At 36.9% G+C, this 22,053-nt stretch overlaps 1 protein-coding gene across 1 annotated transcript in view; it reads right to left on the reverse strand.

Annotated features, from left to right (window-relative positions):
* Window positions 1-22,053, reverse strand: part of ANO4 (anoctamin 4) — a 396,544-nt gene that overhangs the window by 81,834 nt on the left and 292,657 nt on the right. The window contains exons 10-13 of the mRNA XM_045872759.3: window positions 11,538-11,593; window positions 9,104-9,225; window positions 5,356-5,490; window positions 4,154-4,250 (exon numbers count right to left, since the gene is read on the reverse strand). Coding sequence (XP_045728715.1) covers window positions 4,154-4,250; window positions 5,356-5,490; window positions 9,104-9,225; window positions 11,538-11,593 — 410 coding nt within the window. The remainder of the gene's footprint in view (window positions 1-4,153; window positions 4,251-5,355; window positions 5,491-9,103; window positions 9,226-11,537; window positions 11,594-22,053) is intronic.

Below are 22,053 nucleotides of genomic sequence, written 5' to 3' on the forward strand. Positions count from 1 at the left end.
TTTAATGCCTCATTTATTCACTTTGAAAACATGGCTATTTTGTTTGTGTAGTTTTGAGCAAACATTTTCTGGGCTGCCCTCTGGATTTTAGTATTACAAAGAAGACAGAGCAGACCATTAACAAAATCCACTTCCACCTTTATTAAAGCCTCAGGTAATCACTGTATTTACCTATTATACATAACACAAAGACAGCTAGCAAATACTTTATTGCTAAATAATATATTCTATCACAAACACCACAGCAGAAAGCAAAGACATTCGTCCTGCAAAACTGCCATGCTCATTTCCGCCTCCAGGATAAATCGCACCAATGTCATGCGGAACTGAAATGATGACTGAAACGTTCATAAAGCATAACCTTTTTTGGGTGCTTTATAGCTCTCTATAAAATATACTTTACTATCCCTTGGAGAATGTGCCAACTATAAACAGGTCTTTTCCTGTTATATCAGAGTGTGAAGTATTTCAAAATTTCCCAAAAGTTTATGCCTTCTTTTTCTTTGAACATAGGAGAGATGAGCAGCATTCAAATACCTAATGTAGATAAAAGGCAAAAGCCAATTCATTTCATATGCCAGAGGGAGTGTTAAGTTGTATATTGCATACTGTATAATGCCCTGAGCATTAAATCAAGCCCGAGAGTTCCAGTGGTATATATGGGTGGTCTGTGCTCTCTATTAGGGTGTTTACACGGAGTTGGTGGAAGTTGTAGCCTCCACCATCAGTGTAGATTCTGGAATGAATTGTGGTGGGCATTGTTTTTGGCTGTTCACATTATCTTTCTCCCCTCTCCTGGTAGTAGATGTCTCTCATGTAGGTCACTAGGGGCATGTGGCTCAAATATAGAATTGATTATAGAGTCCCTCCCTGGGACTGATAAACAAATATTTGGAGAGAGAGATTTTTCTGCTGCACTTACTTGGAAATATGTGAATCAGGAGGGGTAAGTTAATGAGGACTTCTGGTTCCTACTAAAATGTCAAGTTAAAATAGAGTCATGGCTCCTTTTGCCAAAATCAACCCTAGAGAAGCAAGATAGTAGATTCTGGGAACTAACAAAACACAAAAACAAAGACCCTGAGAAACCCCCAGGCAGATGGTAAGTTGCCTTGAACAGGTGTGTGTGTGTGTGTGTGTGTGTGTGTGAGAGAGAGAGAGAGAGAGAGAGAGAGTGATGGAGGTGGGGGGATAAAGGGAGACTTAGTGGCAGTTCCCAAGCAAAGTGGGAGCTTGGCTTGGAGCAATACACAAGTTCTACTCCAGCCTCTCCCTCAATGGTCATTGGACAGTTAGGGTCTCCCATCAAATCGGCTGCGACAGGCCAAACCACAGGGGCTGGTTCTTGGGGTAGTATCAGAGTTCTGCCTGGCTGAGGAGATGAGGAGGTGCTGCCTGGCCAGCTGTCCTCAGGCATTCTCTCCTCGGTCCAGGTCCTCTTAAATTTCAGGCCTGGTAGATTATAATCAAGGAAGAGTGGCTTCATCCAATTCTGTTTTGTTCCCGGGCAGGCTTAAAAATGAAACGCTGATCAGAAAGTCCTCTGGAAAAGTGCAGCACACAGTGGTGCCTGAGACACACTGTCCTCTCCTTTCTGTAAACTCACCAGGCCTGAGAGCTGAGTGCCTGGCCTCTGACCATCACCCAAAGTGGTGACACCTCCAGGGGACAAACATGCACAGGTCAAAATAATGAAGTATTTGGGGAAGACAGCTGACTCCAAAGAATTCCAAACTAGGCAATATACATGTTCTGAGATTGACATTCTGTAACAGTAGACCAAGCATTTTTAAAAAGCATAAAAACATGCTTAAGGAGACAAAGAAGATATAAGCCTCATGTTGTGACAGTTAGCAGCCACCTTCCCGATCATGTGAGGAGAACCTCTCTGAAGAAGGATCATGTAGACAGATAGCCAAATAGAGACATCTGAGGCCTGGAGGATCAGTTTAGGCCTTGAGGCCCTTGTCCTCAGACAGTGTGAGCTATTCCAGTACATTTTTCCAGTGAAATGAGCCAATAAGTCCCTTTTGGCTTAAGCCAATTTCAGTTGGGTTTCTGACATCGCAAATGTAAAGGTTGGGGATAAAGCATTCCTGATCGGCAGAACAGCCATTGATTAGATTGGATCTGGGCTCTGATTGGATCCAATATCCCTATGTATCCTCAGTCCCATGAAATGATTTGGCCTTTCTAATAAATGCTTCTAAAGGAAACTCTACAGAACTTCAGTTCTTTCATTAGAGGCTTTTTTTAGCTTTCATTTTACTAAGTGTTTTAAGGAAGGACCCACTCTAAAATCCAGAATCCGAACATCTTGTAGCCTCAGTATGGCACAATGATATGTTCTGCAATCAGACAAACCAAGGCTTAGCTAACTTAGCCTTACTGCTGTGTGACCATGGATGAGTGATTTTTACCTCTGAGTAAAATGAGAGTGATAACATCTACCTTGAAGTTACTGTAAGAATTAGAAATAAAAATGTAGGTTGCCTAGCTACTTTTATGTATACAGCCTGGCTATTATTATAATTATTATTGTTCTAGATCTTATGTTCAGTAGAATAACTGCTCAACTAGCTCCTATAAAATCTGAGCACTCTGAACTATCCATGATGATCCTTTTAGGGAATTATCATGGATCTCCCTAAAGAGAGAACTTCACTCAGGTCATATCTTTCCATGTAAAAAACAAATATCCCCGAACAACAATAACAAAAAACTGCATTTCTGAGATTCCCAAAAAGCAGAATTTTTGCACCTGAGTCATTCAAGCTTAACTCATGATCTTTAAACAAGATTGTATTACTGACAAAACTCTCTTGATTCTCACCAAATCTGTATTTACCAAGCTCATTCTGTTAGTTTTTCCGCACTCACTTGGGTCTATCACCAAAGGTAGGGAGTGTATTTTGTGCTTTTTTGGTCTCTTGTAGCACTTACCCGGATCTAAGATCACAGCTGGCTGCTGTGGTTTGGGCTCCACCCACACAGACTGGCACCTGCAGTGTTACAGACATCATGGATGGGCGGGCTCCTGGGCTGTCTATCAAATGTTCTCTCATTTAAAATGAACAAAACTCTGCCATGCCAACAGTGTAATTAAATAGATCCAAGCTGCAGGGATTGCAGATATTCAGTAAAGTCTGCCAACCCTTTTTGTATCTGAAATCTGGGAAAGTTGACAGGTAGTGGTCTTGGAAAAGTCTTCAGCAGCCCATACTCTAGCTATTGCTTTATATTAGTGACAATGCCCATAAGTAAAAAATAAGGAACTTGATGAATGTATCTAAAATTTTAATAAAGTAAGGCATAACATGAGAAAGGGACATGAAATAACATATAATAGACATAATAATGCTATGTATGTTTTTTTCAAAGTACTTTTCCATATATGTACTATCTTCTTTGGTCTTCATGATAAGCCATGGGGCAGAAAAGGTAGGTATTACTGCCTGCATTTTAGAGATGAGAAAGCTCAGCCTCAAAGAGACTGTCCATGTACCCGGTCAAGAAGGCAAGTAACTGAACTAGTCCTGAATCTAATTTTTTTTTTTTTTTTACAGTAACAATAATGAAAGAAGAAAATGATGGCGGCTCTCATTTACTGAGATCTTACCATCTGCCAAGCACTTTGATCAGTAAAGATTTTATCTCATTTCTTATAACAATCGTGTAAAACTAGCATCATGTTCTCCATTTTACAATAAGAAAACTGTGGCTCAGAGAGGTAAATTACTTGTTCTGGGACTGACACGTGATAAAGAGTAGAGTCAAGATCTGAGTCTTTCTCTGACTCTAACAACTGTACTCTTTGCCGTGTGCATACTGCAGCTTCCTGTGATGATAATCAGAGCTAATATGCAAACAATGAATCATGGAACACTACATCAAAAACTAATGATGTACTGTACGGTGACTAACAGAACGTAATAAAAAATAATAAAAAAATTAAAAAAATAAAATACATATACATATACAGTAAAAGACATATTTGAATAAGAATACCAAGTGATAAGAGGTAACCCTCTCCTACAATATCAACTTGAGACTCAAAGACCAGCAATGACAAAGAGAATATAGTTACCCTCTGTTCCTCAGGGAAATGTATGAAAAATTCAATCTACCCAAAATGCCACAGATTTGAAATTACCTTGGCATAAACGCAGCTATCTGACAGCCTCATGAATGGACAATATTTATCGCACACAGGACACATGATGATATCTGTAGCTTGGCAGACTTCTTTACTGGAAGAGAGAATAGAAAAGGACTCCATTTTAATGACATAAGAGCATGTTTTCTTCTCCAATTTCACCAGAATCCTTAACCACTAAATAAAATCCAGTAGATTATTGTCCTTAGAAGCTTCCTAGCCTTCTGTTATTAATGTAAACAAGCGCCTGCACATTTTAATAATTTGATAAACCTACTTATTTATGAGGTTGTTTTTTGGTTTTACATATTAATAAGTTAAACTCTGAAAATACATGAAGCACAACATTGGACCTTATACCCTAAATGTCACAAAAGTCATTCACAACACAACACAAAAGTCATTCACAACATTCAGTCATTCACACTGTAGATTTGAAGGAACTACATACTGAAGTATAGAACCAACCAGGTACCTAAAAGTGCCTGCTTCAATCTCTAAGTGCATGGTAAGTGAAAACCAATAATGGAGGGCTGAATAAAAATAAGATGCACTAGTTCTAGGGGAAAACTATATCCCCATTAACAATTCCACCAGAAAGTAAAATATTTTTACAGGAGGCAGAATCAATCAATCACTTTTACTTTTGCCATCACTTTTAAAAGGCACACTTATTATTTAAGATCATTGTCTAGCCTGGCAATAAAATCTCTATGAATACCTTAAACTATATTCTGGTGAGAGAGAGCTAAGATAACAATCCTCAACACTGAATCATTCTCAAGGCCCCAGCAAGTTGGTAAGATTCTTTCCGGCTTAGGTTTAAACGGTCCTTATAAAAACACAGCATTCCTAAAAAAGGATTATTAACCCACCATTTTGCAGGATTAGCAGAAAGAGAAAAGGTAAAAAAGTCAGAAAGAGAGCAACTTTTAGCCAGTGAATGGAAGTGATTTTTCTGTGGACACGGAGTGGCTTATATGTCCATAAATGTAAAGTCTGATTCCCTGGTAACTGAAGACTACAGCAGGAGGCAATGGATGGAACATCTAGTGAATTGAGCCTTCTGAATTCTTCCCAGGAGTGACTGAGAAGGAAGTTAGAAGGAAAAGTGGGCCCACAGTCCGGGAACATCCCCAAAGCACCACCACCCATCTCTAAATTGAAGCAAAGGCAGGCTCACCCAGAGCTCCCCATACCTGACTTGGCAGTGATCCAGAGTAATGACTCCATACAAAAAGACAAACAATCCAATGAAGGCAGCTGGGAAGAGCATGCCGGTATACCAGCCCAACCAGGCAAAATACAACCCAATCTTCTCTCCAAAGTACCGCCTGTTTAAGACACAAGAGCCTTGCAAATCATAGTGAAGTGTTTAGAGGGGGCATTATAAAATACTTTGCTCAGTCATGTTACTGGCCTTGCTGATACATGCATCCAAGAGAATAGAGCACTTGACCAAACTAAGGCTCTGGCTTAAATTTCTTCTCCTATCATTATATATCAGAAATAGATGAACCCTTCCATAAAAGAGCATGATTATATACAAGCTTGTTCTGAGAACACAAATAAACCCATGCCCATTCAGGAAGATATGACACTTATTAATACAGAACCAGGAGAATTTGAAGTATTGCTGACAACACATCATCTCATCTTTGCTATTTCTGAATGTGTGCTTTTTTGTAACAAATGTATTATAATTACATATATCTTTAAAAATAGGAAACAAAGTTATTGCAAAAAACTTTAAACACCCTTTCAATATTTCGTAGCTTTCTAAGATGTTTACAATGCTAGAATCACAAGATATTAGAAAGAAAAAAAACTAATTACAGAGATTCAAAATGAATTGGTTATGAGAGCAACTTTTCCTTTTAAGTGATGATTTTTCACAAGTTTCAACATCTACCTCAATAAATATTTTTTCTGAGACTAACCAGTCTGCCTTGTGCCCTGCAGTGTGTGAAGTTTAGAAATGTCCAGGGAATTCCTTGCTTTTTCTTTCTCAAACACCATTAATAATATAATTGACTTATGTTAGAATACAACCCAAATTCTGCTTTCTATGCCTCTCAACTGCTGTATTTCATTAGTTAGAAGTTAATTACTTTTTAGTCTAATATAAGAATATTCTAATCATTTTTTTTAATTTGCAAAGTTAATTTATTCAGGAAAAATATGAAGAAGCAAAATATTTTAGCTTATATAGACATGCTTACATTTTTTAAATTTTTCTTTTCTAAGATTAAAAATACTTAAATACATTCTTTCAATAGAAGAAAATCCATCATAGTAAAGTAGTCACTTAAATCACCTAATAGCTTTTTTTAAAAAATTTTATTATGTTAGTCACCATACAATACATCATTAGTTTTTGATGTAGTGATCCACGATCCATTGTTTTCGTATAACACCCAGTGCTCCATGCAGTACGTGCCCTCCTTAATACCCATCACTGGGCTAACCAATCCCCCCTCCCCGCTCCCCTCTAAAACCCTGTTTGTTTCTCAGAGTCCATAGTCTCTCATGGTTCATCTCTCCCTCCGATTCCCACCCCCCTTCATTTATTCTCATTCTAAACAAATGTTGCTGACCACCTGTTTCCAAATACTGGCTTCTGCTTTTCTCTTAGAATGTCCAATGGTTCCTAAAAGCTCCAAAAGATGGAATGAACATCATTTATCCTCTCTTCTACTGTGTCCCAACAGAAACTTTCCACTCTCTGAAGACTTTTCCAACGTACATTCAAATACACAGATACATTCTTTTATTCATTCAACAAATAAAAAAAAATACTTTCCATGCGGCAAATATTGTGCTAGGAGCTGAGGATACAAAATCAGCTTGGTCCCTGCTCTTGTGCAGCTCACAGGCTGACAGAGTAGACAGACATCAATCAATTAAAGAAATAATTTTATAATTAGAACACTGGGAAAAGGGCTACAAAAGGAGATGAACACAATTCCCTAAGTATATAAACCAAGACCATGTGACCACCCTACTTAGGGAAGACTTCTCTGAGGAGGTGACTATTAACTAGGTGGGACTGGGGACAGGATCAAGTGTTTCCAGCAGAGGAACCATAAGTATAAAGATCCTACGGCAGAAGGGACCAGGTGAAGAAATAAGGGCAGTGTGCCTGGAACACTGATAACAAGAGATGGGCTGGTGAGGTAGGTGGAGGCTGGGCCTCCCGGAGGGTCTTATAAACCATGCTAAATGCATTGATCCTTGTCTTGAGAGAATGGGAAAATCATAAGAGAGTTTTAACATTCAAAGGACATAATCAGATTTAATTCCAAAAAGATCACTCTGCTTGCAGGGTAGATAATGGATTGGAAATGACCAGAATGGGAAAAGGGAGACCAAGTATAGGACAACAGCCATCATCCAGGTTATTATGTGAAGGAGGCAGTATGATAGAGTAAGTCCTGGGGTGTGTCCAGAAACAAGAGACATGGAAGAAGCAAAATCTGTAGGATAAGAGCTACTTAAGAGTTGAGATTTCCTAAATACTCCACCACTTCATTCTAATGAAATATTGCTTATGCTTTTCATCTCCATTCCTTTGGCCTATACAAATCCTACTCTCTTCCAGGCTCAGCTCTACAGAGCCTTCCACAGAGGCACCAATCCATATCTATCCTTTCCATTTTTCCAAATTGTTATAAAACTAATTACCTTCATCACACATTTTACCTAACTGCATAGTCTTTTATTGTTTTCTAGTTGTTTCAAGTATGCAGAGCCTGTTTTACTGAAGGAAACTGAGTTTCTCAGATATGGTGGCTTCCATTTGTCTTTGCCAATATTATTTAGCATCATACTAGAAACACAATGGGTAGTTAATTAACACTCATTGACAAACAGGTGGATATTTTGCCTGCAGTAATTTTCTGTAATTTTTGATCAGTGTAATCCTGTAATATTGGGACTGAGGCTGGTAAGAGCACTTACTTGTATTTTTTTCTTCCTCCACTGTTTTAGCATGTATTGAGACTGGTCAAAAGAATATGATCTCATCTCAGAAAGTATTTTCCACTCACCCAGATCATCTGGATTATTTGTTACTAACACAAAGAATAGTATACAATTCATCAATGACCCTAGGTCAGTAGGAATAAATACTTAGTAACAAGGACTCTGGCAGGAAGAATGACTACCCAGGGAGACAAAATGTAAAGTGAGTTGTCTTATTATGTCATTTTCCTCTGGGCTCATTTTTTTAAGGGCACTAGTGAAAGTAAACCAAATCCAGCTAGTCTAGAAAATGAGACATGATTTTCTTTTTTATAAAGAATCCACAAAGTGTGGATTGTTGCTACCCAATTTTAATAACCAGTCTCTAAATAAATAATGAGATGTCAGAGTATAATGCTGCCATGGCAGAAAGTTGGACATAAGTAGTTAAAAAAACATACATTTCCACTGTACAATTATCATAGGTTAAAAGCTGATATACTAATATACTAATTTGACTTGCAGAATTAAAACAATCTTTAAAGGTTATTAGTTGAAAATTACAATAAGCCTGAAATTTATTAGAATGATAGAACTCCATTTTTCTTACTTACATAGGTGTAAGTGTGTAAGACTAATATTCCATTTGTCACTAATATATGTAAGCCTGTCACCTCTCTGCAATTGTTACTGATAATTTGTCAATAACAGTCGCATGGATGACCTGCTCCATATAAAGTCCTGTGGAAGGCCTGACTGATCTCACAGGCCCCTTCCTGAGACCTTTTTGGAGGAAGCACCATCCTCATCAGAGTGAGGTCTAGTTTACCAAGAATGACCGATGTCCTCTGATGAGTTGCCTTCTTGAGATGAAGCCAGATTTGAGTAAGAGCTGTGTAACTCAGACTTTTTCCTTGTCCCAGCTGACAGCCTGCCCTAATCATTCTGTGCAAGTTTTATATTTGCAGCTGGTTAAGAACTCACCTTACAAGATCCAAAGGCTGGTATTTATACCACACGCCCCAGGAGGCCCAGCACTCATAGAGCAGATGTCGGTGGTTTTCCGCTCCGTGGGTTCTAATGGAGTTTTTACTTCTGTAACTTCCCTGGGATAAAAACACCACCTTCCAGTGAGGTAATACCAAAAAATCCATAAGGAAAAGCTGATAGTAATACCAGTCTTTTATGGAAGGAGTAGTGATAGGGGTGATATTAGAAAGAAATGGATCCATACTATCGAAAGGAAAGCAGTTATTGTGGACATAATCTTGTTGATGGTGCTATGTAGTAAAAAGCACATGCTTGCTAGGAATCAGGCAGGTTTGAACTGAGTTCAAATTCAGTTCCACTACTTCTTAGCTAGGAGACCTTAATCTCTCTGAGCCTTAGATTTCTAGTTCATTATGGAACTAATAATTCCTGCCTCATTAAGTTTCTTTCATGGTTTGAGTGAATAAAGTGTCTTGCCTAGGGGTCATGCCCAAGACTTAGCTCTCTTTTCCATTTGTCTCAAAACAGGGTAGTTGGTAAACAGCCACAGCTGTACCCTTGCCTTACCCATACAAAAACCCTAAAATACAAAAGCTGGATAGTACCTCAAAATTACAACAATTCAAATCTAATTCAACCACCTCATGGGGCAAATGAGGAGACCCAGGGCCAGATAGCTGGAGGTTTTTCTGAGTTCAGTTAGTGGCAATGCTAGTTTTATAAACAGAAAAAGTACTTTCTGGAGGACTAATTATTAATATTAACCTGAGAAGTTCTTTCTTAGTGGAAGGTGAACAAGACTGAGAGACAAGAAACTCAGGTTCTAGTCTCAGCTCAACCAACAACTCACACAGTAACTAGAGGGGGCTAACCTTTCTCTAAACCTCTATTTAAATTTTTAACATGAAACAAGGGCAACAATATATTCCCTTCTTGCTTTTCTGCCTCTGAAGGTTATTAGGATGTTAAAGAATATAATTAAGTTAAACTGAGAGGAAAGAGTCAGCAGTGATTATGTTACTGTTTCTGCTATTACTAATTTAGAAGGTCTCTTCTCATAGAATACAGGGTTTTACTGAGGCATGAAAGTCAAAGAGAAGAGGCCTTGAATTACTCCATGTAGTTTCAGAACTGCATCTTCTCAGACATCGTCATACCTGCCACCTACTCACCTGCACAGATACTTCTGCTCACCTACCATTGTTCAGACACTGCCCTCGCTACGGGCAAGGGCTCGGCTGTGGGAGGATGCAGCTGTCACTGAAACTTTTGGGCAATCCAATGAGTAACTACAGGAAGCACATGATGTTTTGGGGGGTGGGAATCTGTCTTGAGAGTTCAGAATCACCTGTGTGTGGCTTTAAAAACCTTTGGGTCAAAAGGTTTGCTTTTGTCATATGAGAGGGATCATTCCAAAAATGTTTCATGGAAGTCTGAAAATAGGGTCTGAGACCAAAGCCTCTAGTTTTCTTAATGAATAAGATTTGTAAAATTCTCCATCACCTTTGCATCCTTGTGGTGTTTAAAACAACAGAAGCAGCACTGTAAGCCAAATAAAAGGTATGTTTTGGAAAGACTTGCCATTTGCGAATTGTTGGAACTGTTCTGCAAAGTTTACTGGCAAACCATTAACATTGTTTCCAGTAGAAGACTTCTGGAAATAACTCCCAGGAGTTCCAGCCTGGCTAGTTTGTGAGGTCCTACAGGGTATGGGCAAGGATAATCATCTTTGTGCTCTTTGTCACACAGTGACCGGTACAAAGTAGGGGTTCAATACCATGAAGATGACAACAATCTCTCACCAATCATAAGGATTATGTCCCTGAAAACCTATGTGTACAAGAGAATTCTGGGTTAAATAACCCAAGATTGAATGGGGAAAGCAGGGTTAAGGGTAACCACAGTTATATTTGCTAAAGTCCTTATATATGACAAAAACCACGTAGCAAATAAAGAGAATATCAAAATTTATATATCTTAAATGAGCAATAATAGGTACAATACTATTCACTTCCATTCATCACCCTGTGGTTACCAGAGGCTTTTCAAGATGGTTCCCTCCTACTCTCTAAGGAATAGCTATAAATTTCTTTGTTACAGAGACCATACATTTCAGGAACATTTCCCTCATGGGTCTGGTGCCTCATGCAAATTTTCAGTGCTTCTTTAATTTTATGACTTGGAGTTCCTCTGAATCCATGCTGAGTGACTCTTGATTCAAGTATTCTTATAATTACATAAAAAAAGATATATAGAAATAAATCTATGATGGAGGAGAGACTTCACAATGCAAGTAGACCCTCCCTAATTATCCACTGAATAAATTAAATTCATTCTGAACAAATGTCATATCAACAACTCAGTTAATGACTATTCCCAGAAGCTAATTTAATAACAAGAAACTGACAGAGGAAAGGCAGGACAATACCTCATGCAGAGGAAATGCAGCTTCATAGGAGCCATTGGTAAGCAAACGATTCAGACCTAAAACAAAAAGTTCAGTTCGAATTAATACTGGGTTTGCATCCTCACAACGTTCAAGACTAATATAAGGGTGGTACTTTTTGGAGAAAACAATTAGGGTTTCAAACGTGATTCAAACCCAGCTGGGGACTCAACAGTTTAGAAAGTTTGGCTATCTGCTAGGAAATTGGAATCGAGAGCTGGGAAATTGGATTTTCAAATAGAAAAAAAAACAAAAAACAAAAAACGGTGAAGTATACCTACTACAGTGCCAGGCACAAAGATGGGAATGTACTGAGAAAAGTGGGTGAATTTATCATACCCCCCAAAAAGGTTTTCTACCAGGAGCTCTTTTTATATTTTCATTCAGAAGCTTTAATGTGGATAAATCTAACCCTTCTGCATTGGACTAGTGGTATGATTTTGAAAAAGTCTTCTTGTCCTCAGGCCTCAATTTTTTCATACATAAAATGGGGGAGGGGTGTTGGATATGTGGATCTTTTTTAGAGAGAGAGAGCACATGTGCACAAGGGAAGGGAGGCATAGAGGGAGACAGAGAGAATCTTAAGCAGGCTGCATGCTGGGCATGGAGCCTGATGCAGGGTTCGTCCTCACGACCTTGACTGAGATCATGACCTGAGCTGAAATCAAGGGTTGGACACTTGGGGTGCCTGGGTGGCTCAGTCGTTAAGCGTCTGCCTTCGGCTCAGGTCATGATCCCAGGGTCCTGGGTTCGAGCCCCGCATCGGGCTCCCTGCTCAATGGGAAGCCTGCTTCTCCCTCTCCCACTCCCCCTGCTTGTGCTCCCTCTCTCGTGGTCTTTCTGTCAAATAAATAAATAAAAATATTAAAAAAAAAAAGAGTTGGACACTTAACTGACTGAGAGCCACCAAGGTGCCCTGGATATGTGGATTATTTTAAAAATAGCTTTATTGAGGCATAACTGACATACCATAAATAGCACAGATTTAAAACATACAATTTGAGAAGATTTGACTTATATATGCACACCTGAAACCATCAGCACAGTCAAGATAGTAAACATACCCATACCCCAAAGTTTTATCATGCCACTTTGTAACTGCACTCCTCCCTATGCCATCTCCAAAGCAAACACTGATCCGCTTTCTGTCATTATGAGTTTGCATTTTCTAGAGTTTTATATAAATGGAATTATACAGCATTACTCCTTTAAATCTGAATTCTTTCACTCAAGATAATTTTTTTATTGCTGAGTATTCCATCATAGAGATATATAACTGTTTACTATTCCCCTTGATATTTGTTTCCAGTCCTGAGCTGTTACAAATAATGCTACTGTGAGCATTTATATAGAAGTCTTTGTATGGATAGCTGCTTTTATCTCTCTTGGGAAAATACTGAGAAATGGAATAATGAGATCATATGGTGGGTATATATTTAACTTTATTTGCCATCTGCATATCTCCTTTTGTGAAATATCTGTTCAAATCTTAGGCTCATTAGTTTTTTTTATTATTGAGTTATGACTTTTTTATATATTCTAGATGTCTTTCATTAGACATATGCTTTGATTTTTTTTTCACATAGTATGTGGATTCTCTTCATTCTCTCAAAAATATACTTCAAAGAGCAAAGGCTTTAATTTTGATGAGGCTCAATTTATCCATTTTTTTCTTTTATGAATTGTATTTAAGAAATTCCCAACTAACCTAAGGCCGCAAAAATTTTCTCCTGGAGTTTTTATAATCTTAGGTTTTATATTTTTTTTTTTTCAAGAATTTTTATTTATTTATTTGAGAAAGACAGAGACAGCACAAGTGGGGAAAAGGGACAGAGGAAGAAGCTGACTGCTGAGCAGGGAGCCCGATGTGGTGCTCAATCCCAGGACCCTGTGATAATGACCTGAGCCAAAGGCAGATGCTTAACTGACTGAGCCAACCAGGTGCCCCTAGGCTTTATATTTAGATCCATGATCCATTTGAGTTAATTTTTATATATGGGTTAATTTTTTTTTTTTTTTTTGCATATGGGTATGAATTGTTGCAGCACCATTTTTTGAAAAGAGAATCCTTTATCTACTGAATTGTCTTTGGGCCTTTGTCAAAAATCAATTGTCCACATATGTGTGGCTCTACTTACGGATTCTCTATTCTGTTCCACAGATCTGTCTATCTTTACATCAATACCACACTCTTTTGATTACTTTAGGTCTATAATAATTCTTGAAATCAAGGAGGGTTAACCCTCCATTTGTGCTTTTTTTTTTTCAAAGTTACTTTGGCTATTCTAAGTTATGAATTTTTTAATTAGCTTGTCAGTTTCCATAGACACATACACACACACAACCTTGGGAGTTTGAATGAGATTGCACTGAATCTATAGATTAAATTGGAGAGAACTGACAATATTGAGTCTTCTGATCAATGAACAGGGTGTATCAGGGTATATTTTTTAAGTCTTAAATTTCTCACAAATGTTCTGTAGTTTTCAGTACATACTTTACATATCTTTTTTTAAGATTTATTTATTTGAAAGAGAGAGAGAGATGGGGAGATGCAGGAGAGGGAGAGAGAGTCTCAAACAGACTGCTCTGAGCACAGAGCCCAAGTGCAGGGCTCAATCTCAGGACCTTGGGGACCACGACCCAAGCTGTAACCAAGAGCCAGATGCTCAACAGACTGTGCTGCCCAGGCACCCCTTACATATCTCTTGTCAGATAAGTCTTTCATATTTTTTTTTGATATTATTGTAAATGGTATGGTCTTTAAAATTTTAATTCCTTAGTGTTTGTTGCTGGCTTATAGAAATACAATTGAGTTTTGTATATCAGTTTTTTTTTCTTGCAACATAGCTATACTCATTCTACTAGTGTTTTTTTAGATCCTGTTGGAGCTTCTATACAGATGATCATGTCATCTGAGACTAAGGACAGTTTTACTTCTTTTTCAATTTGGATGCCTACTATTTTTCTTGTCTTATTGCATTGGCTAGTAAAATGATGACTACAAGAGAAGACATACTTGTCCTGTTCCTTATCTTGGGGGAAAGCATTTAGTTTTTACCATCAAGTATAATTTAACTATAAGTATTTTATAGATGTACTTTACTAAGGTTGAGGAAGTTCCTTTCTATTCACAGTTTGCTGAGTTTTTATCAGGAACGAATGCAGAATTTTGCCAAATGCTTTTTCTGTATCTATAGAGATGACCATATTGTTTTCCTTTTTTACTTTGCCAGAGTAAAACAACAAACCATCAAACAAAAAAACCAACCTTGCAGACCTAGATAAGCCCTACTTGATCATGATGGATTGTCCTTTTTATGTATTGTTGTGTTTTATTTACTAAACTTTGTTTACAATGTTTGCCTCTATATTCATGAAGTATATTGATTTGTAGTTTTCTAGTATAGTCTTTGCCTGGTTTTGGTACCTGGGTAATACTGCTCTCATATTCTCCGCACTTCAATTTTGTGAAAGAGTTTTGTAAAATTGGTATTATTTCTTTCTTGAATGCCTGATAGAATTCACCAGTAAGATAATCAGCCTGTGGGGGTATTTCTGTGAGAAGATTTTCAAGTACAAATTCAATTTTTTTAATACATATGTATCTGATTAGGTTCTTCTCATTTTTAATGCTTGTATATATAAGTTTATTATTTTTTAAGTTTTATTTAAACCCCAGTTAGGTAACATACAGTGTTATGTTTCAGGTGTACAATGTAGTGATTTAACACTTCCATATATCACCCAGTGCTCATCACAGTGCATTCCTTAATCCCCATCACCAATTTAACCCATCCTCTACCCGCCTCCCTTCTGGTAACCATTAGTTTATTCTCTATAGTTAAAAGTCTGTTTATTGGTTTACCTCTCTCTCTTTTTGTCCCTTTGCTCATTTGTTTTGTTTCTTAAATTCCATATATGGGTGAAATCATATGATATTTGTCTTCCTCTGACTTATTTTGCTTAGTATAATACTCTCTAGCTCCATCCGTGTCATTGCAAATGGTTAAGATTTCATTCTATTTTTATGGCTGAGTAATATTCCATTATGCATTTATACCACATTTTCCTTATCCATTCATCAGTTGATGGACACTTGGGCTGGCTACTGTAGATAATGCTGCTATAAACATTGGGGTTTGTATATCCCTTTGATTTAGTATTTTTTGTATTCCTTGGTTAAATACCTAATAGTGCAATTGCCAGATCATAGGGTAGTTCTATTTTTAACTTTTTGAGGAAACTTAATAGTGTTTTTCAGAGTGGCTATACCAGTTTGCATTCCCACCAACAGTGCAAGAGGGTTCCCTTTTCTCCACATCCTCACCAACACCTGCACAATCTACACATTTAATGCAATACCTATCAAAATACCAACAGCAGTTTTCACAGACCTAGAACAAACAAAAATTTGTATGGAACCATAAAAGACCCCAAATAACAAGAGCAATCCTGAAAAAGAAAAACAAAGCTGGAGGCATCACAATTATGGATTTCAAATTATACTACAAAGTTGTAGTAATTGGGGTGCCTGGGTGACTTAGTTGGTTGAGCGTCTGACTCTTGGTTTTGGCTCAGGTCATGATCTCAGTGTGGTGGGATTGAGTACTGCATCGGGCTCTGCACTCAGCGCAGAGTCTGCTTGAGATTCTCGCCCTCTGCCCCTCACCCCACTTGCTCTCTCTCTCTGAAATAAGTAAATAAAATCTTTTTTAAAAAGCTAACAGTATGGTACTGATACAAAAATAGACACATAGATCAATAGAACAGAATAGAACACCCAGAAATGAACCCACAATTATATGGTCAATTAATCTTTAACAAAGCAGGAAAAAATATCCAACGGGAAAAAGTCTCTTCAACAAATGGCATTGGGAAAACTGGACCACTGTCTTACACCATACACAAAAATAAATTCAAAATAGATTAAAGACCTAAATGTGAGACCTGAAACCATAAAAATCCTAGAAGAGAACCCAGGCAGTAACTTCTTTGACATCAGCTGTAGCAACTTATTTCTAGATATGTCTCCTGAGGCAAGGGAAACAAAAGCAAAAATGAACTACTGGGACTACATCAAAATAAAAAGCTTCTGCAGAGCAAAGGAAACAACAAAACTAAAAGGCAACCTATGGAATGGGAGAAGATATTTGCAAATGACATATCTGATAAAGGGTTGGTATCCAAAATATGTAAAGAACTTATATAACTCAACAGCCAAAAACAAATAACCCAATTAAAAAATGGGCAGAAAACATGATAGACATTTTTGTAAAGACATACAGATGGCTAACAGACAGATGAAAGATCCTTATATCACTTATCATCAGGAAAATGCAAATCAAAACTACAATAAGATATCACCTCACACCAGTCATAATGGCTAAAATCAACAAAATAAGGTTATTTTTTCTTGAATGGGTTTTGATTATTTGCATCTGTCCAGAAATGTGTCTATTTTACTTAAGTTGTTGAATTTATTGACAAAAGATTATTCAAATATTCCCTTAATATACACCAACATTTTTGGTGACAGCATCTCTCCTATTCCTGGAAATTTAGGAATTTGTGTTTTCTCTCTTTTCTTCCTGATAAGCCTAACTAGAAATTTGCATTAGTTTTCTGTCACTGTGTAACAAATTACAAGAAATGTAGTAGCTAAAAACAATAGCCATTTATTATCTCACAGTTTCTTTTGGTCAGAAGTCTGGGCATGCTTTACCTACATTCTCTGCTCTGGGTCTCACAAAACCAAAGTGAAGGTTTGAGCTAGACTGCATTCTTACCTGGAGGTTCAACTAGGAAAGGATCCACTGATTATTGACAGAATTGATTTCCTTGCAGCTACTATGTTCACGACAACCTGAACCAGTGAGAGAGAGGGAGTCCCTGTTGCTGCAAGTTTCTGAGCTGGGGGCAAGCCTAAACACTTTTTTAAAGGGCTTGCCTGATTAGGTCAGGCCCACCCAGGATGATCTTCCTTTTAATTAAGTCAAAGTCAAACTGATTAAGAACTCTTTCACATCTGGAAGATCTCCTAAACTTTTCCAAGTAATGTAACATAATCACAGGAGTGACACAATCACCTTTGCAATATTCTGTTGGTTAAATGTAAGCTATAGTTTCTACCTACACTTAAGGGAAAAGAATTACACAGGGCATGACTAAATGGGAAGTCACCTTGGGTGTGTTCACCAAAAGGTTTATAAATATTTTCAAAGGAATAGCTTTTGGTTTATTTTCTCTATTTTTTCTGTTTTTTATTTCATTGATTTCTTCTATTATTTCCTTTCATTTACCTACCTTCTTTTTCTTTTTCTTGTTTCTTAAGGTGGAAGGGAAGGTCATTAATTTGGACATTTCTTTTCAGATATAGGCATATGGTACTATAAATTTCTTCCTAAGTACTGCACACTTTTTGATATATTGTTTTCATTTCCATTGAGTACAACATACTGATTTTTCTTTTGATTTCTTCTTTCACTGAGGAGTTATTTAAAAGGTATTAGTTTTAAATATCTGTAAAATCTTGAGATCATCTTCATATTAACATCAAATTTAATTCCACCGTGGTCAAAAAACATTCTATGTATATTTTTTAGGTACATAAAGAGACTTGAATCTCTTTAGATTTATTAAGTCTTGTTTTATGTCCCCAAACATGGCCCATCTTGGTTATGTTCTATGTGCACTTAAAAACAAAACAAAACAAAACAAAACAAAACAAAACAGGTATTTTGCTGTTGTTGGGAGTAATCCAAAAGATCAATTATGTTCACTGATAAAGTTGTTCAGCTTTTCTAACCCTTACTGATTTTCTATTTATTCTATTAATTACTGACAAAGAAGTACTTAAATATCCAACTATAATTGTGGAGTTGTCTATTTCTCTTTTCAGGTTTCAGTTTTTGCTTCATGTAGTTTGAAGCTCTAGGCTTTTAGGATTGTTACATCCTCCTGATAAATTGCCTGAATTTACTTTTATCCCTGGTAATATTCTTTGCTCTGAAATCCATTTTGTCTGATTATCAATATAGCCACTTCAGCTTTATTTTGGTTAAGCATCTTATATAACTTTTTTGAACACCTTTTACTTTTAACCTATTTGTGTCTTCAAAGTTTCTCGCAGGCAGCAAAGAATTTAGGCCTGGATTTTTTACTCAGTGTATTAACTTCTGAATTTTGGATTGGGATCTTTAGAACATTTATGTTCAATGCTCTGTGAATTATGAGGTGTTCCAGTTTCACTGGAAATCCTTTGGGGTTCTTCTTTCACTGGCTTTGGGTAGTTTCCTAATACATATGCACTAATTAGTACTCTGCTAAATACTTAAGGGGGGCCCTCTGATGATCTTCAGGGTTCTCTCTTGGTGGAACTTTCTGCTTTTTGGTACTTTGTTCTGTGAACTCTAACTGCCTTGGTTTCCTTGGACTCTTAGCAACATCTTCTCAATTCAGGGAGTCTACCAGGTTCTGCCTGGGTTCTCCCTCCCTAGGCTGCCACCTAGAAACTATGTCAAAGTAGTAAGCTGATGTAATCATGGCACTCACCTCATTTGTTTTCTGTCTCTCAGGGATCTCTATTTTTGGCTGCCCACCATTCAGTGTCTTGAAAAGAATAGTCTCCTGCACTTTTTCTTTTGATTATTTCAGGTGGGAGAGTAAATCTTGTGCCTGTTACTCCATCTTGGCCAAAAGTGGAAGTTGAATGTGTTGGTCTTTAAAGTGTCTTTCAAGTCAAGAATTATGCTGCTTCCTAAAATGTACCTCAAGGATGATGACTAGAAGGATGTCTCTCAAGTGGCTAATAGGGGAATGCTCCCTACGCTTAGATCCTGATTAGAGTCCAGAAGCTTAGTCTCACTGGAAAATGGAACATGCACTGATTCACTTTTTACTGATGCAGGGTCAATCAATGTTTAGGTGCATTTAATCACAGTAATACAGTAATGTGTTTTAAGATGACTGACATTAACACTAAATGTCCAAGAAAAACGTGAAATGCAAATATCTGTAGGGCTTTTGTATTTTGTCTGGCAGGCAGGAGGCCCTCAATAAATACCTTTGTAATGAATGGATAAATGATTATGTGGAAAGCTCTGATTGCCTGGAGTCTCTATTGAGAAATACACATATCTCATCAATAAACTGAATTTCAAACATCTCAGATATTAGAAAAAAACAGAATTCACAGGGACCTAGTAAGAGACTCTGATGATGACCCCGGTAAGTTTATCATAATTTATCAAAATCCTGCAAAGTGAGAAAGTAGTTAATATTTGAAATCTACCACTTCACTAACTTCCCCTTTGAGCACCAATTTTGAAAATACAAGTCAATTTCAAAATTTATTTTATGTACTTATATTGTTAAATAAATCTATGTCGATCTATTAATTGCTCTATTTTGAAAGTGGATTTCAACAGGTTTGATTTTCACAGTTGTAATAAATTCAGAGTGAATCCGGAAAACTTATAGAGTGGTAGTTTACACTCCAGCAAAATGTCCTTACAAATCATGTTTACAAATCAGTATTTTTGTGTTATCTCTAATCAATGTTGGGTCATGGAAGATGCCACTTTCAGATAGAGTTTCAGGTAGAAAATAACATTAGATAAATACTATTCTATCAATAAATTAAATTTTCTTCTAATATGTTATTTCTTTTATTTATGAAACCAAAGATGACAATGAAACATCAGCATTTGTGGTTTTACTCCACATTTTTCAGCATAATGCCTGACCCTAGGTTAGTAGTTTACTCTGTGATTGGTCATTTCTAATTAGATAGTTCTCCAGGTCATCATTACCAATTTTCAAAGCACTGAACTGATGAATGGATAAAGAAGATACATACTATATATACATATGGTATACACACACACACACACACACATCTACACACACAATGGAATATTACTCAGCCATAAAAAAAGAATGAAATCTTGCCATTTACAATGATATGGATAGAGCTACAGAGTATTATAATAAGTGGAATAGTAAAAAACAAATACCATATGATTTCAGTCATATGTAGAATTTAAGAAACAAAACAAATGGGCAAACGGAGAAAAAACAGAGGGGAGGCAAACCAAGAAACAGACTCTTAACTATAGAGAACAAACTGATGATTACCAGGGGGCAGGTGGGTGGATGGGTTAAATTGGTGATGGGGATTAAGCAGTGCACTTGTTGTGGTGAGCACCAGGTGTTGTATGGAAGTGCTGAATCACTATATTGTACACCCGAAACTAATAAAACACTGTACGTTAACTGGAATTTAAATAAAAACTTTAAAAAATAAAAGGCATTGGAGTTCTTGGATAGAATTCTCTTTCTTTCATCAAATGAGAAACTTTTATAAAGGTCATTTCTTACGAGTAACAATACAACACTTCCTGCATTCCTTTAGAATATTTACAAATCACTGTCTCCTTTTGTCTCCATCTTGACTACTTGTAAAAACAGCTCACATTTTGAGATGCAAAAGTTAAGCGCAGTAATTGCTGAATGGCCACATTGTACACAATTTTTACTGTGTAAGGATGATGATGGTTAGACATTAATCATGTTTAAAAGATTTTCAGTTCAGTTCAACAAGCACTCCTACTATATGCCAAAACTGTGCTAGGCAATGATGCTAGAAAGATGAATAAGGCGACTTATTTACCATGAAGGAGCTTATCGTCCAACTAGCAGTTTTTAGCTGCAGATTCTCAGCACACTAATGTGTTATAATAAATCGTGAGGTGTGTTCCAAGTTATAGCATCAATATTAGTAAAGGCACTGTTTTTTTACAAATTTGCATTTTATAAAATAATTCAGACTAACTACTGCCATAATCATTTAACTTCATTTTTTTTTAGCACTTTCATGATACAATGTTAACTGAAAAAGGTATGATAAAGTTAGTGTAGTATACCCTAAGTCTGTTAAAATTACATGGGCAAATGGGGAATAAGTATGAAAAAAGTAATTAACATAATATTTAAATTATTTTACACCAAAATGTTCACAGTGGTTCTCTTTAGGTGGTAGAATTTTCATAATGTCATTGAAAATAAAGAATTCAAGATAATAAGAGTTGTACATGATTAATTATCAAATAAACACTCTAAAAGTAATTGCCATTGGAATTCATGGGAAGAGGGAAGAATTCCTTCAAGCTGGAATGGTCATGGAGGACTTTATAGAGAGGACGTGTCTCAAACATGGGTGATTGATGCAGAGAATATGAAGATATACCAATCTACAACCCCGTTGATGTTAAGAAAGATCTAAATCAGGTTTGATTTTACCATACCCACCTACATAAACTCTCACTGAACATATTATTTCAGGTGTATCCAGATTTGGACTAGATAGCTATCATTTTCTATTATATTTTAATTTATGCAGCTTGGGATCAAAGTAGTTTTGGCAGCTTCACATACGAGTGACTCACACTGAGCTTGCATTCAACTAAGCCTCTCAAGTCTGTTCCTCTCATGATGT

This window comes from Mirounga angustirostris, unplaced genomic scaffold (genome assembly GCF_029215605.1).
Source record: "Mirounga angustirostris isolate CCGP_5_RB_7025 unplaced genomic scaffold, mMirAng1.0.hap1 SCAF_5, whole genome shotgun sequence".
Classification (NCBI taxonomy): Eukaryota; Metazoa; Chordata; class Mammalia; order Carnivora; family Phocidae; genus Mirounga; species Mirounga angustirostris.